The sequence below is a fragment of the Arachis stenosperma genome, chromosome 9 (genome assembly GCF_014773155.1).
Source record: "Arachis stenosperma cultivar V10309 chromosome 9, arast.V10309.gnm1.PFL2, whole genome shotgun sequence".
Taxonomy (NCBI): Eukaryota; Viridiplantae; Streptophyta; class Magnoliopsida; order Fabales; family Fabaceae; genus Arachis; species Arachis stenosperma.
This window is the reverse complement of record NC_080385.1, coordinates 154,386,824-154,402,697: the sequence shown is the minus strand read 5'-3', so window position 1 is coordinate 154,402,697 and position 15,874 is coordinate 154,386,824. Positions and strand designations below refer to the sequence as shown.

The 15,874-nt window shown below is 39.4% G+C and overlaps 1 protein-coding gene across 1 annotated transcript; it reads right to left on the bottom strand.

Moving 5' to 3' along the window:
- Positions 1-8,757: 8,757 nt before the first annotated feature.
- LOC130950462 (ARM REPEAT PROTEIN INTERACTING WITH ABF2-like) lies at positions 8,758-15,531 on the bottom strand. Its single transcript, XM_057878955.1, has 19 exons — positions 15,154-15,531; positions 14,861-15,024; positions 13,908-14,080; positions 13,689-13,809; positions 13,523-13,597; positions 13,322-13,416; positions 13,099-13,174; positions 12,402-12,509; positions 12,153-12,281; positions 11,963-12,031; positions 11,716-11,775; positions 11,445-11,568; positions 11,198-11,337; positions 10,939-11,002; positions 10,741-10,820; positions 10,302-10,366; positions 10,095-10,212; positions 9,885-10,009; positions 8,758-9,744 (listed from the first exon to the last, which is right to left on the bottom strand). Exons 1-19 carry the CDS (start codon positions 15,398-15,400, stop codon positions 9,651-9,653), a joined length of 2,127 nt encoding a protein of 708 aa, XP_057734938.1. The 5' UTR covers positions 15,401-15,531; the 3' UTR covers positions 8,758-9,650.
- Between the last annotated feature and the right edge of the window lie 343 nt (positions 15,532-15,874).

The following is a 15,874-nucleotide window of genomic DNA, read 5'->3' as shown; positions in this document are numbered from 1 at the left end:
TACTGGTTACACAGGCTCCTCCTTGTTACCCAAATCACAGCAAAACCTCAACATTTTCTCCCGAAAACACCTTATCATATCATACCCACCATTAAAGGTGAAATTCCTGAAGAAATGCTGTGGTTCATGTGGGCGCTCTCTGTTCAGTATGATTGCGCCATCATAGTTCCTGGAATTGCTATGTACAGATTTCTCTGTGACAAAAGCTTCTCAGGAACAAATCTTGAGAAACTTCTCAAGATGTTTGCACCTATTCCATTTTGGAGAGGAAAACTCTTCAGTGCACTAACAGACCATGACGTTTGGAACATTTCTGATAAGCTGAGACACAGGTTTTACTGTGCCTTTGTCTTAAGAAGGCTATTTGTTTCCCGTCAAGGAATCCTTTACACCAGAAACAACATCAACATTGTTGGTTATTCAAAGATATGGCCAACAGATGAGAAACACTGTCTCAACAATCTGGCCAAACATCTCACCTTCCACAACAATCCTAATGTTGATGTACTCACAGAAGCCATTGAAGGACTCTCACTTTCATCAGAAGAGGAAGCTTCTTCTTCCAGGACTGTACAGGAAGAATTAAGAGAATTCCAAGCCAACTTTCTTGCTTCATCTGTGATTTATCCTACACCACCACTTTACCAGGATGAACACCCATGGAGTTCTCCTTTTGAAGATCAAGCCACCTATGGCTTCGGAAACATTGAAGATGAAGAACCAGGATCAAGGGTCTATCCAGAACTCCCAAGCCCAACATATGTGGATGCTGGAATTGAAGACGATGATACTGAGGATCAATGCACAGAAGGACCACATGACCTTGTGGATGACATTGATGAACATGAGCCCATTACGAAATACAGTCCGTGAAGAATGGGACCCAGCAACAATTATAATGTCCATAAGTAATTATGATATTTTGTCTTTTATAATCATGTAAAATATGGTGTGACATAAAGTAAGTTTGTCCTTTTGTAATCATAAAAAGGAGTGATGTGAGATAAAGTTGTCATGATGTAACCAGAGGTAAGATTCCTTCTTATCTCTTAGTAGTGCGGTCCACGTGTCTGTATTTAAGTAGCTTGCTTAAAGTTGTTTGTCTCTTTGTAATGATGGATAAGATTCCTTCTTATCCTCCACTACCCAAGAGCCTCTATATATAGAGGGCTCTCCCTTTGTAAAACTCAGAAGTTAATCTTTCAATAAAACCATTGTAAGATATTCACCATGAATACTCTCTAAATCTCTCTCTCTCTGAAATCTTGAGTCTCCAATATGCTTATCTTTGCTTACTAGTTTCACGTATGCTCTAGGCTTGCCTCATTCTTGAGGATCCTGCCTATCAGAAATGAAACTGATCCGATCCATGAGAAGTTCCAGTATTGGAAAGAAAGAACATATCGGCATCCATTTGAATCCCCAATTGAGATGAGTTTAGTGGGAAATCGGGATAGAGATGACAGGATGTGTTGGTCCCTTGGTATGTTCTTTCAGAGCCTAATGAACTATAGCAAAGAGAAGGTATATTGGAGATGATAGAGAGTAAGAGAGATTTGAAATATTCATGTCAACATCTGAATCTAGCCAACCTATCTTTCATAATACAGAACTTTCTCTTGATCATTTACCACCATCTGTCCATAAAACCCTATCCAACAAAATAGAAAACCTTGTTGAAATCACCCATGTTCCAGAAGATTCAAAGATCCCTGCTACTCAACAACCTCTCATAAACCCATACACTTTCTACCACCGGCAAAAGCAGTTTAATATTTGCCAACTCATAAGAAGAAGATCATCACCTCCTGTTAAGGAAGTGATTCAAACTTCCCGTTTACAACAGTGTGGTCTTCAAGCCACCTCTGCAGAACAGTATGTTACGATTGAGATCCCTCAAGAACTCATTCGTGAATACTTGTCACAAGGATATACTCACCTGCACCTTGGAGCCATAAGGTTGATTCTAACCTTACATGGCAGAAAAGGACTGCCTGTCACCGCAAAGATCGCACTTTTAGATACTACTTTCAAAGAGTATCAACATGCGCTTATTGGAGCGCTTGTATCCACTCTCACCAATGGAAGTGTGATTCTTACAATCTCGCCAGATTTCACTATCAGGCTTACAGATCCGACCCTTTCCCAAAGGATCCGGATACAGATCCAGTTGATTGGTGTTACACAAGACGCCAGTGCTGAACAAGCAACACTCCATCACCAAGTGTTGTACAGAATCCAAGATCACGCTTTGGATCTGAACCTTCCAAACACCACTCATGATGCGCTTTTGATGTTCACAGACAAAAACCATGGTCCGGCCATAGTTAGCATCCCAAGGATGATTCCACCAGATGAGCTTGCTGCCATAGTACCATTGGAATGGATTACTAACTATGAGAGAGCTTTTCCACAAAGCACTCCTGACGTCCATACAACCGTGCCACCAATGGTCACACGAGAAACTGACGGATCAGTCAGAACGATTTTCCAAAGGCCAGGAACAGAAGGACGACCATCCTTTTCTAGACAGTCATCTTCCAGAAAGATCTATATGATCTCTCCTCTCACTGTTCAACATACCAGTGATCAAGATGACCCCCCAATTCACTACTATGAAGAAGGAAAGCCAGTCTATGTCTCACACGTCAATGGCCATTTCATATGGGATGTTGATCACAGTATGTGTGACTCAGATTGCGACTGCGATGCTTGGGGAGAATCAGAAGATGAGGACTACTACAAAAAGAAGAAGTCCAAGAAGAACAGGAAGCAGAGCTGTACTGCTCCTCCAAAGTTCTATCCACCAGATGAACCTGAGGAACCACCAAAGTTTTACCTAAGGAAGAAGAAAAAGAAAGTCCTTAAGCCTCAATTCTCAGATCCTATTGCTGTACCATGTATAGCAACTCTCAAACCTTATGAGCAGGAATTTCCTCCTCTACAGATTTCCACTGATAATCAAAGGATTACTCGACGGCCATACATAGCCCCAAAAGGAGTAACTCCACAAGGAGTCCAGTCAACTTCACCTCAAGATGAAGTCCTGAATTGGCAAACGGAGAATGCTGTTAGCCAAAATAAAGTCCTGTTGAGAATCGATCACACCTTGGAAACACTCGTTGAGAAGACAGACAACCTGTCCTCACAAGTGTACTCAGTTCAAACCCAAGTTGATGAGCTAAAAAATAGACTGACCATACAAGCCCAAAAACTTGACCAAGACCTAAAGACTTACATCCAAACCCATTACTTTGGCCCAGATTTCCAAAAGAAAGACCAAGAGCTTACCCGTATTAAAGCCCAGATCAGACAAATCGAACAAGACCAAGCCAGACAACCCAAGCCACAAGCTTTGGCCACAGATCCCTTAGCCTTATATCCACCACAGTATCCCATATACACACCCACTTACATTCCTCCACAGCAGCCAACCATAAATGAACCTGACTATGACAACATCTTCAAGACCCATTACCATCTTGCCCGAAGACTACACACAAAGCCTAAGCCTAAGCCACACCCGGTCCAACCTACAGGACCTTCACAAAAAAGGATGCATAATCCACCATGGTCAGAAAGAGAATTTCTCAGAGGAGAAATTTCTGGGGAAAAAACTGAGACAATTTCTAAAAGAAAAGAAGAACAGGCACCAGAAAAGAAAACAATCGGAATGATTGATGCAGATGTCACTTCAAGTGACTCATTTGAAGAAGTAACGTCTGACTCATCAGACTTTTCGGTTGAAGAATCATCTGAGGAAGATCAAATTGCAGATCTTTCTGCAATAGCAATGGTTGATCAGGCCAACCCAACCTCAGAAGAAGAAGGAGAAGGAATAGTCGTAGAAGAAGAAGATGATGATCCTCCACAGACTAAGTCCACTCAGACAAAAGCAGGCAACCATTATTTCACTTTCGATAACCTTCCTCCTCACAAGTACAGAGAAAGGTTGAATGATTTTGGAGCCTGGATTGATACCAAGATGTCCGGCCCTAATGCAGATATCCAGCAAGTACTCTCTGAGTTTGTCACCAGGATGACCGGCAATCTTAGAGAATGGATAAACACACTAAGTGAGTATGAGCGAATGTAACTCACTAGTGGAAGTGCTGCTCAGTTTCTAGGAAGACTGCATCGAGAATTCCTAGGAGACATTGGGATTATCCAGCAGAGAAATTCCCAAGAATACTATGAGATGAAATGCTGTTCACTTAATAAGAAAGATCTGGAAAAGCATTTCAAAAGAATGCAAGCCAAATACTATCCTCTTGGAGGACAGAGCAATTCAACGCTTAAGGAAGTGTATCTTGCTTCACTCCCAAAAGAGCTCCTACCAGAGATACGGAGAACAATGGCCATCTATCAGAAGGATATTCCAACAATAACCTTCGGAGAAATCTATCAATTGGCTCTAGCAGCTCTTGATAAGCTCTGCAACCAGCAAGACCTGTTCAAACAACTAGCCAGGAATTCCCTCAAACTAAAGGGAGCGTGCAACAAGTCTTATCTGCAGATCAAATGCAAGGATAAAGACTCTTGTGATTGCCACACAAAAAAGAGGCACCACTTCAGAAGAACCAGACGATCAGATTTTGATCAAAGCCATTTCGGCAGAAGAAGAAAGTTCAAAGGAAAGAAGCGGTTCTTCAGAAAAAAGACTTTCAAGGACAAGCGAACCAACAAATGCTTTCTTTGTGGACAAACTGGGCACTTTGCCAAGAAATGTCCCAATAAGAAGCAGACGAGCAAGAGGGAGATAAAGATGCTTCAATCTTTACAAGACGCTGTCTTAACACGAGACGATGAAGATCTTGAATCTATCCTTGAAGAACAGTCAGAAGCAGATGAATACACAAAGTACGTGCTTCACAATCCTGAAGATGATCTCTCTGATGATGACTACAGACCAATCCACTATATGGCACCTGCTCCGCCTCAACAGTGGATGACAGAAGAAGGATGTTTAGGAAGCTTAGGTTCCAAAAGAATTGACGGAATCCAACGACCTCACTTCAAAGTCAAACTTTTGGCATCCAAGTATGATGTCCCAAAAAAGGCCGTAGCACTGCTTGATACAGGATCTTGTGCAACCGTTGTTAGGCCCAATCTGTTACCCGATGAAATTTGGGCTCCTCATGACAAGATCTATACAACAGCCAGCCAAGGAAGATTTACTATTGATCATATTTCCAGAAGAAATATTGGGCTACAAATATTTCCTGAAATGGTAATTTGGCTGAAGGTTCTGGGAAGCTACCTCCCTGAGAAGGATGTACTGTTTGGTTTTGATGCATATTACCAAACGCAGGGAATGTCAATATGGCCTGAAGGACTGAAATTCAAAAAGAAGTTCTTGCCATTTCTCGAAAACAGAGGCATCTATGAAATTAGCAAGGCTCCTTCAGACTATGAAGCTATTCAGAACAGGTTACTAAAAACTTGTTGTGACAGCCATGACAAGTTTAATCACCCTCTTCCTTTATGGAAGAATCAAGAGTTCTTCATTCAATTGCCCTTCAAGAAGAATGAAGACATCAACCCTACCAAGGCAACCCATTCAGGAATGAATCCTGAAGATTTGAAGTTAGCAAAAGAAGAATGCGCTTCGTTACTGAAGCAAGGTTTGATTGAACCAACAACTTCCAACTGGGCATGCCAAGCATTCTATGTGGAAAAAAGATCTGAACAGATCAGAGGAAAGAAGAGATTGGTGATTGATTACAAACCCTTAAACCTCTTCTTGCAAGACGACAAGTTTCCACTACCAAAGATTGACGCCATAACTCCTCGGCTTAGTGAAGCTAAACTTTTCAGTAAGTTTGACCTCAAAGCAGGATTTTGGCAATTGGGGATCCACCCCAAAGACAGATACAAAACGGGCTTTTGCATACCTGATGCACAGTACCAATGGACGGTTATGCCATTTGGACTAAAGGTAGCCCCATCATTATTCCAAAAAACTATGATCAGAATCTTTGAGCCCATACTCCACTCAGCTCTCATCTACGTAGATGACATTCTACTATTCTCAAAGGACGGCCCAACTCATCAGGCCCTTCTGATCCAGTTTACTGAAATTGTGGAAAAATATGGAATAATGCTATCTGAAAAAAAGAGCCTTATCGGTCAGGCCCAAATTGATTTTTTGGGAATGACTTTCAATAATGGTTTCTTCCAGCCTGGAGAGCACATCTCAAAGGAACTGTTCAACTTTCCTGATGATCACCTGACAACAAAGCAGGTCCAACAGTTCTTAGGCATCATCAATTACATCCGTGACTTTCTTCCGGATGTGACGAGACATACAAGCCAGTTGTCAAAACTACTAAAGAAGCAACCCCCACCTTGGGGTCCTGAACAGACGACAGCTGTCAAGCACCTGAAAGAAGTAGCACAGAAACCCCCACCATTGAAGATTCCTAGCAATGGACAACGCATCTTGCAAACTGATGCTAGTGATAACTACTGGGGAGCTGTTCTCCTTGAAGAGATTGATGGAACAAGACACTACTGTGCGCATGCTAGCGGACAGTTCAAGGAGTCAGAAAAACACTACCATGTTACATACAAGGAGATCCTCGCAGTCAAAAGAGGAATCGAGAAGTTCAGCTTTCACTTGAGTGCATATCATTTCATTGTGGAAATGGACAATACGTCCTTTCCGTCTATGCTGGACACCAAGAGGAAGATACTACCAAACTCACAACTTCTAAGATGGAAAGATTGGTTTTCACGCTATAAATTCACAGTAAGACACATCAAAGGAAACCACAACACCATAGCTGACTACCTTTCCAGACCAACCAAAGAACTTCCACCCAAAGTTCTTCACATCCTAGCCATGAATAGAGCTTCACCGCCAACCTTCCCTCTTCCAGATTGCCCTCAAGATCATAAGTTCTATAGAAGAGAACCTGGACCGTTTCCTTTTTCCCGTCGACCTAGGACTGCTACTGAAGTCAAGATCCTAGCCGAAGAATGCCTGTTTTACTGGTTACACAGGCTCCTCCTTGTTACCCAAATCACAGCAAAACCTCAACATTTTCACCCGAAAACACCTTATCATATCATACCCACCATTAAAGGTGAAATTCCTGAAGAAATGCTGTGGTTCATGTGGGCGCTCTCTGTTCAGTATGATTGCGCCATCATAGTTCCTGGAATTGCTATGTACAGATTTCTCTGTGACAAAAGCTTCTCAGGAACAAATCTTGAGAAACTTCTCAAGATGTTTGCACCTATTCCATTTTGGAGAGGAAAACTCTTCAGTGCACTAACAGACCATGACGTTTGGAACATTTCTGATAAGCTGAGACACAGGTTTTACTGTGCCTTTGTCTTAAGAAGGCTATTTGTTTCCCGTCAAGGAATCCTTTACACCAGAAACAACATCAACATTGTTGGTTATTCAAAGATATGGCCAACAGATGAGAAACACTGTCTCAACAATCTGGCCAAACATCTCACCTTCCACAACAATCCTAATGTTGATGTACTCACAGAAGCCATTGAAGGACTCTCACTTTCATCAGAAGAGGAAGCTTCTTCTTCCAGGACTGTACAGGAAGAATTAAGAGAATTTCAAGCCAACTTTCTTGCTTCATCTGTGATTTATCCTACACCACCACTTTACCAGGATGAACACCCATGGAGTTCTCCTTTTGAAGATCAAGCCACCTATGGCTTCGGAAACATTGAAGATGAAGAACCAGGATCAAGGGTCTATCCAGAACTCCCAAGCCCAACATATGTGGATGCTGGAATTGAAGACGATGATACTGAGGATCAATGCACAGAAGGACCACATGACCTTGTGGATGACATTGATGAACATGAGCCCATTACGAAATACAGTCCGTGAAGAATGGGACCCAGCAACAATTATAATGTCCATAAGTAATTATGATATTTGTCTTTTATAATCATGTAAAATATGGTGTGACATAAAGTAAGTTTGTCCTTTTGTAATCATAAAAAGGAGTGATGTGAGATAAAGTTGTCATGATGTAACCAGAGGTAAGATTCCTTCTTATCTCTTAGTAGTGCGGTCCACGTGTCTGTATTTAAGTAGCTTGCTTAAAGTTGTTTGTCTCTTTGTAATGATGGATAAGATTCCTTCTTATCCTCCACTACCCAAGAGCCTCTATATATAGAGGGCTCTCCCTTTGTAAAACTCAGAAGTTAATCTTTCAATAAAACCATTGTAAGATATTCACCATGAATACTCTCTAAATCTCTCTCTCTCTGAAATCTTGAGTCTCCAATATGCTTATCTTTGCTTACTAGTTTCACGTATGCTCTAGGCTTGCCTCATTCTTGAGGATCCTGCCTATCAGAAATGAAACTGATCCGATCCATGAGAAGTTCCAGTATTGGAAAGAAAGAACATATCGGCATCCATGACGATCTTGTCATAAGGTCCCTTGAATCCCCAATTGAGATGAGTTTAGTGAAAAATCGGGATAGAGATGACAGGATGTGTTGGTCCCTTGGTATGTTCTTTCAGAAGTACGTCTGGATGCACTTATTTGTTTTGCAAAATAATTTAAGGACAAACAACCTAAAAGAATATTCTTGCCACCTATTTGAGTATTTGACCATTTTCTTTAGACTTAATCACCCATGATAATAACACTAAAATTACTTATAAATTAAATAGAATTCACTATAAATAACTACGTAATTAATTTTGATAGTAATTCAACATTTTTGTTAATTAATTTCAAACTATTCTTGTAAATTTTGTTATGAAGCTATAAAAATTAAAATTCTTATTTTATTTAAGTACTTACACGTCATTACAGAACAAGCTCAAGTCAACAAAATTATTTAACAATCAAAAAAGTAAAATGGTGCACTAAAAAAGTAAAGTGGTTACGGAAAGTAGCGCTCTCACCAGTCACCAGCAAAACTACGGTAGATCTATAAATTTGTGTCACTTATAAAGGAATAATTCAAAGACACATTGGCTGTTGGACTGTGTCTTTGTCTGCATGCTACACAAAAGACCAAAACATCATCTTTTAAAAGGAGAACTTTTGAAAAAAAAAAAAACTACTTGTTAATTAAATGAAGCATGCCCTGGGTCAGTTGACTACTAGCTTTAAGTCCTTCAATTTTAATTTACATCCAACCGAAACCCACATTGCAAGACTTTCTTGTAGACAAGATTTAATTATTTCAACACTGATTTGGATTTATTAGATGCAAGGCAAATTCCTTCCACACGACTATTTAACCGATATAATTATCATATACTCAAATATATACACATACATTGGCTTAAATATTATTACATCTATATCATTAACTCATCAACAATTTTAGTTCCCTGGATGTAGAATTAATTGAGAAATTGAAGTCAGAGAATATAACCATCACAATATTGCCAGACAAAAAACAACGTTCGTGAAGGTCATATTTGCTAAATCTATGACAGTGAAGTTACAGGCAGGAAGGGGCTTACACAACTGAAGAAAAAATGAAGAGCTCAGGAATGGGATTATCTCATCTACCCAAGCTGTGTATACCACTATACGACTATACCAGATGGGAGGCCCCCCCCTTCCCAGCTTCAACAAAGAGGAACATCTACAACATTCTGTACATCACAATTGGTTAGAAGTCAAGAATGGAACGACTGCAAGTTACAGTCGAATGTTTAGGGAGTTGGTCTTCATAAGAACTTTAATGAAGTAATTACGAATCTCTGGTATTATACGCTGAATCAGAAGAGAGTGCCTGTAAAGTGTAAACAGTTGAGGAATATGAAAGTATAAGAGGCTCATGAATTAACAGAAACAATGCTTCTGAAAACCCTAAATTTCAGAGCTAAAGAAGTTACAAGGAGTAAACACAGGATTGGGAGAATCAGAAAATACCCAGGCCTTGCACTCAATTTATCAAATTGCTCCAATATAAAAAGGATGCACGAGTGCCTCAATGATATTGCACTAAATGCTTCTGAAAGTTCATACATACTTGACACGTTCTCCAGTGATATATCCTGTGACAAAAAACATCTGGTCATGCTGCGCTCATTTTTTCCAGTCTAATATTACTGCAGCCATGTGCAAGACTTGCTAGCTCACCTTTGCAATTGTGTATTCACAGAGCCTCTTAAGTCCTTCTAATAGATATTGATCAGCTGCTCGGAGAAGGTCTTGAGCTATATCCAGAGTGATTTCAGTTGATCCAGTATATATAAATCTGGACATCAATCAAATAAATAGAATATTAGTTGCCCAAAAACTACTAGAAAGTTTCTATAAAAGATATGGCTGCAGAATTTATTAGACCTCATCATCAGCTCAAAAATTTCCCATCTAATATTTGGAATCTCAATATCCTTTGCATCCTTCTCCTGACATGAATAGAACATTTGTATATTAGTGCCAGAAATCTAATAATCTATCTCACTTGCTGCTTGAAATTGCAACACAAGCTTTATCAATTATATAAATTCTAAAAAAACAAATATTGCAGTATAAGTTATTAGAAGGTTGAAAGAATATAACAGCCGAAACCATGGGTGATAAACAATGTAAATTGTGAAACCAAGTGAAATCAACAATGAAGTTATCCTTGATATATGGCCTATACTCCTTTCTAGTTTTTCTTCAACAGAAATGGGGGAAAAGCATGCTTCTTCAGTTTCGCTTTGTTTCTTTCTTGAAGAGCTTTGGGTCAGGAAGGTAAGAGAAGATGACTTAGTGATAGTGATCAATATATTCTTACCCTATAACCACCATCAAACATTGCACGAAATGCATCTGAAGACGCTAGTAGACATATCCTGTGAGCATAAAACCGTTTGCCTAAAATGAACAACAAATATTACCTAGTTAGCTATGCAAGTAAATAACCTACAACACCAGAGCAAGTATTTAAGTTTTCACAATGAAGCAATGTGGACAAAAACCCTAAACCATCAACCTTCAACCAAAAATGTAACATCTGACAACGTGGCATTGTTTACAAACTTCTCCCCTAAATATACCTGCAAGAAATATTGATCTATGATTATAAACATTTATATAAAAAAGAGACATTTAATGGAAAAAATGAAAAGAAAGGGAAAGGAGGGCGGGAGGAATACTAGGTACATATATCCTCCTGAGATCGTATGAAAAGTGTCTTTCCCTTTTCAATTAACCTCTATGGAGGTTTTGAGTAAAGAGGCCAACCAAACTACCTGTGGTGTTGGAGAAAGGGGGGCAGCATCCATGGGAGACAAACTTGAGGCTTTGTTGGCCAACTTGCATAAAGCAACAGCACCATCAAGTTGCTGCTTAGAGCCAGATGAGCCAAGAAGCCCAATAAGCAACTCGAGACCTGCATTGTACAGAAAGTCAGCTTCAAATTAGAACGAACTCAAAACTAGTTTATACAAGAAACACTGAAACAGCATGAATGGAACTTAAAATAACAAATATACACACCATGGTGTTCGATAAAAATCCCTCTTTGATCACCTGCTGAACAAAGATGTGCAAGAGCCAAAGCAATACGCCTTTGCAAACCCTTTTCTGAAACTCGCATAAGATACAGTAAATGCTTCAGCACCTACAAGCAGAAAATTAAAATATTACATATTTAAACAAAATTTTAAAACAAATTATCAGTATAATAACACCACCATCATTTCCCAATCCCGTATTAATGACAACAAAAAAACATTAAACATAGCATGTGAATGTGCAATGTGCTTACACGGCCACGAATCTTCTCTTCTAATCTTTTCAATGTCTTTGCAACACAATCTTTAGTTGCCTGCAACAGAAAACAATTACATATAGTTCAATATAGGTACTTTAGTCTGTTTACTTCAAGACCTTAAAGTTGGAAATATTCACATACAAATGCTAAGTACTTTGATTCCCACTAATATAGGGAACGTTAGCATAACCAACGAAATCAGAGCTGGTGTAGGTTTTAACAAATGAAGTGGAAAACTTACTTGAACGATAAACTCTCCTTCCTGCAACCTCTGAACTCCACCAACCCTAATAAAATCGGACACATTATCCTATGGCAGAAAATAAATAATCAAGTAAAAAACAGAGAACAATTAATTTTACAAGTGACATGCTTTTCAAGTAATTAAGAAAAGAATAACCATCACACAAGAATTCCCAGTTACATCGTACCTCATTATCTGCAAGGCCATAAAGAGCAAAAGCAGCATTATGTTGCAAAGACCCATTTTTTGAATCAAGAAGATTCAGCAATGGCACCAAGCCACCATTATGTGCAAGGCCAGCTTGGTTATGTGTGTCCTGATTTTTGTTATAACAAATTTTAGTTATGATCTCCACACTTTGCCAAAGAAATTCTCATTCTTAATTTGCACAAGTTAATTAAAGCATAGAAATTAGAAAAAGAACCAAAGGAATAACCTGGGCTAATCTCCCCAACGCAAAGGCAGACATTTCTTGGAGTTGTACATCTGGAGATTGAAGCATCTCTATCAATGGCTGGACAGCACCTCTCTGTACAATGTGAACCTAAAGATAAAGGTAAGTTTAAATGGTAAGGACTACACCAAGGAGATAAAGTGTAAGTTTGAATCAGATTTCAGTTCTTGCAGTTTCCAACAATTTATGATTTTGGACCAATACCTTATTAAGTGGAAACGATATGTACTACTAAAAACTCAAATTGAGCAGAAAATTTTGGGATTAAAAAACCAGATGTGTTAACCTATAAAGGGACCAAGACTCGGACGGTCAGACCAGTGGTAAATATACATAATTGGATACTAAAGCTTGCTTAAATCTACAATATATGATGCATTATCGCAAGCATAGAAGCTCTCTTATCCATCAGTCTACAACCAATGGAATCTTTATTTAACAACCAAAAAGGAAAACTTAAATAACACAAAGCAATCCAAACTTGGAAGTTGGAGGAGTAAACGGCTGACCCAACGAAATTTCAGTAGTCAACTGTCATCCTTCCTCACCTCTTCAAAGGCAAAAAGCATAAAAGTATCATAAGGGTCCCTTCCTCAACAACTTCCCTCCTTTCCCTTCCATTAAAGTCCTAAGGTATAACAACACAAACCAATTCACACTTAAAAATATGCTTTATTACCTTACAATCTGAATCAGTTGCTGCAAACTGTCCAAGTAACAAGGCTGCTTCCCTCTGGCTTTCAGAGCAGCACGAGCTGTTCCATAAACATGTAGAATACATTAATGCACCTCATTGCGCGCGCGCGCGCGCGGGGGGGGTGGGGGGGTGGGGGGGACTTTGAGAATAAGAGGGGAGGAGACGGCATTCCAGTTTGTTAGGATCCAGAGAGCAGCCAATATACCTAAGTAATCCAATAACCGGTTGTAAAGCTCCAGCAAGAAGAACTTCTTTCTTTATATTAGGGGAAGAGTGAACCAGATTTCCAATCACACCAACCTGTAATACAATCCAATTCATTGCATATGCCAGATAACTGAAATAAGTTATGTAAAAGAACACAGAGCTCAAATTATTCTGTATATTAAAGTTGCTCTGGCAATACCGCTTCATAATGAATAGCTGCATCTTCAGAGCGAAGCATTAGAATTAGATTTGGAAGAGCATTGCATTCAACGATCTGGCAAACCATGAAATGGTGTGACTTACTGATACAGTGGTACCATATACAACCTAATATAAATACCCAACTTTAGACAGAAATCACTTGCCTGATTTTTATTTTCGTCATTTTTGAAAGCCAGGGTTCGCAGTGCACTAGCAGCTGCTCTTTGTACTTTTGGATCTGCAAATTCAAGCAAATGAACAAGTGGTGGAATTCCACCTTCCATCCTAAATATTAAGTCAAATAGTCAATATATTATTCAGAATATTGTTAAGAACTAAACAACAGGAACTATGTTTGTATGGATAATATTGGAGAACTAAACCTGACACGAGTTTTAATGCTGCTGTTCTCGTGAGCAAGATTAGTGATGGCATCTGCAGCCCTACGAATGAGACTATTAATGGCACGAGAAGTTAAACCATTCTTATGCCTCTTTAAAAGATCAACAAGATGAATCAAGGCACCACTGTCAACAATGAGCTGTTGATGTTCTGGCTGTAGAAATCATTTTAAATAAATTAGAAAAAACGGAGTATTAGTTCTAATTAAAAAGTTGGAAAGCAATTACATTATATACATAGTGCCATATACGTGATATAAGGTCTGGTCAAAAGCAACAGCGTCCTAGATTTGCTTAAGGTGCAAAGAATTACTAGAAGGCTCTTGATGTCATCTGGAATTTGTAACCATATGCATCATTACCACAATATTTTCTAGATTTCAATCAATTAAAAGCATCGTATCTTATCACAGATATGCATAGTCCCTTCCTATGATTTATTTGTTTATTATTATTATTGTTATTATTGATATCATTTCTTTGAAAGGGGATTGGAGTAACCAATAGTAGAACAAAAAGACTTGGAAAAGAAGAAAATTGCAATTGACAGTTGATCAACATTTCCATGTAACACCTGGAAATAAATGCATGCCTGCGGATTCAGGAACAGCTCCATTCAAGATATCATCATGATCAAAATTCTATAGGCAGATGCAGAAATTGCAACCACAGGCATAATCTTTGTTGCTTCTCTCTATTTTAAAATCAAGGCATCATATAGCCAAAAAGAACTGCGGCAGCTCAATTCAAATTGAAGAATACAATTTATAATTACATCGATAAAGCTAATTTAACAAAGGAAACTCTTCCTCCAATTCGCTACAAATTTACAATTGATCGTTATCATCCTACAAAATCGATCTCAACTAGCAGAATGCCAGAATTACATGAACCAGCTGCTCAAATAACTCACAACTTGCACAAAACGAAGTTACCTTGACTGCAAGTAGTCCTAGTGCGAAAGCGCTCCCTTTCTCAACCTCATGCTCAAACGGCAACGGCTTCTGCACACGGTCGTCGTCGCCGATAGGTGGCGCCTGAAGGTGCCTAACCAGAGCTCGAATAGCGCCTCCTTCGACAATCACGTTAGCAACTTCCTCTGCAAATCAAACGATTCACAGAAGAGCACATGCATGCAGAAAAGATAAGAAACACCTCAACCGTCGCCGAAATTCAAGGGAAAAGGAGCTACGGAAGAGTATATCGAAGGCGAGGCATAGGAACTTACCGTTCTTGGCGAGATCGGCGAGCGTGTGAGTGGCGCGCTTAGCGGCAGCTCGATCGGCTTCGTTCCACGTGAAGGTGGAGTCAAGGACGCGGACCTGGTCAGAGGCTTGGCAGAGGATAGCGGCGCGCTCGTCGGCCGTTGGCGGTGGCGGCGAGATCTGGCGGTTGGCATGGAGCTGGTCATCGAGCTTGCGCTTCTGGCCCTTCCTCTCGGAGAGGCTGTGGACGTGGCGCTTGTGAAGCTCCATGAAGACGAAGAAGAAGGCTCTTGTGTGCGTCCTTGTATGTGTGAGCTCTGTTAAGTGTTAACAGAAATGGTAGAGACGAGAGAGAGAGAGAGAGAGAGAGAGAGAGAGAAGTGAGAGAACATGGAACTTGGGATTCATTTGAAGGAGTGACAGAGAGGGAGGGGTGTTTTGGGAATTGAAAAATAAAAATTATTGGATGATCAATGATGTACTAAATTGAGTAAATTCTCTCTTTCGGTTGGATATATGTGAATAATCCAATAACATTAAATATTATGCTTAGTTTGAAAACAAAGAAAGTAATAAAATAAAATGAGAAAACTTGGAAATGAAATTTTGTGCTAAGGTGTTTTAAGTGAAATTTGAATTGATATCTCATTTTCATCAAATTTTATGGATATGTCTAAAATAAACACAACACTTATTTATTTATTAGATGTGTCATATTTATATAAATTATTAAATTTTATTAGA

Excerpts from the sequence above, each read along its gene's own strand:
- LOC130950462 (XM_057878955.1), bottom strand. The coding sequence starts at position 15,400 with ATGGAGCTTCACAAGCGCCACGTCCACAGCCTCTCCGAGAGGAAGGGC. Across the intron at positions 14,081-14,860 it reads TAGGACTACTTGCAGTCAAG|CCAGAACATCAACAGCTCAT; the intron begins GTAACTTCGTTT and ends TGATTTCTACAG. Across the intron at positions 12,282-12,401 it reads CGTTGGGGAGATTAGCCCAG|GACACACATAACCAAGCTGG; the intron begins GTTATTCCTTTG and ends AACAAAAATCAG.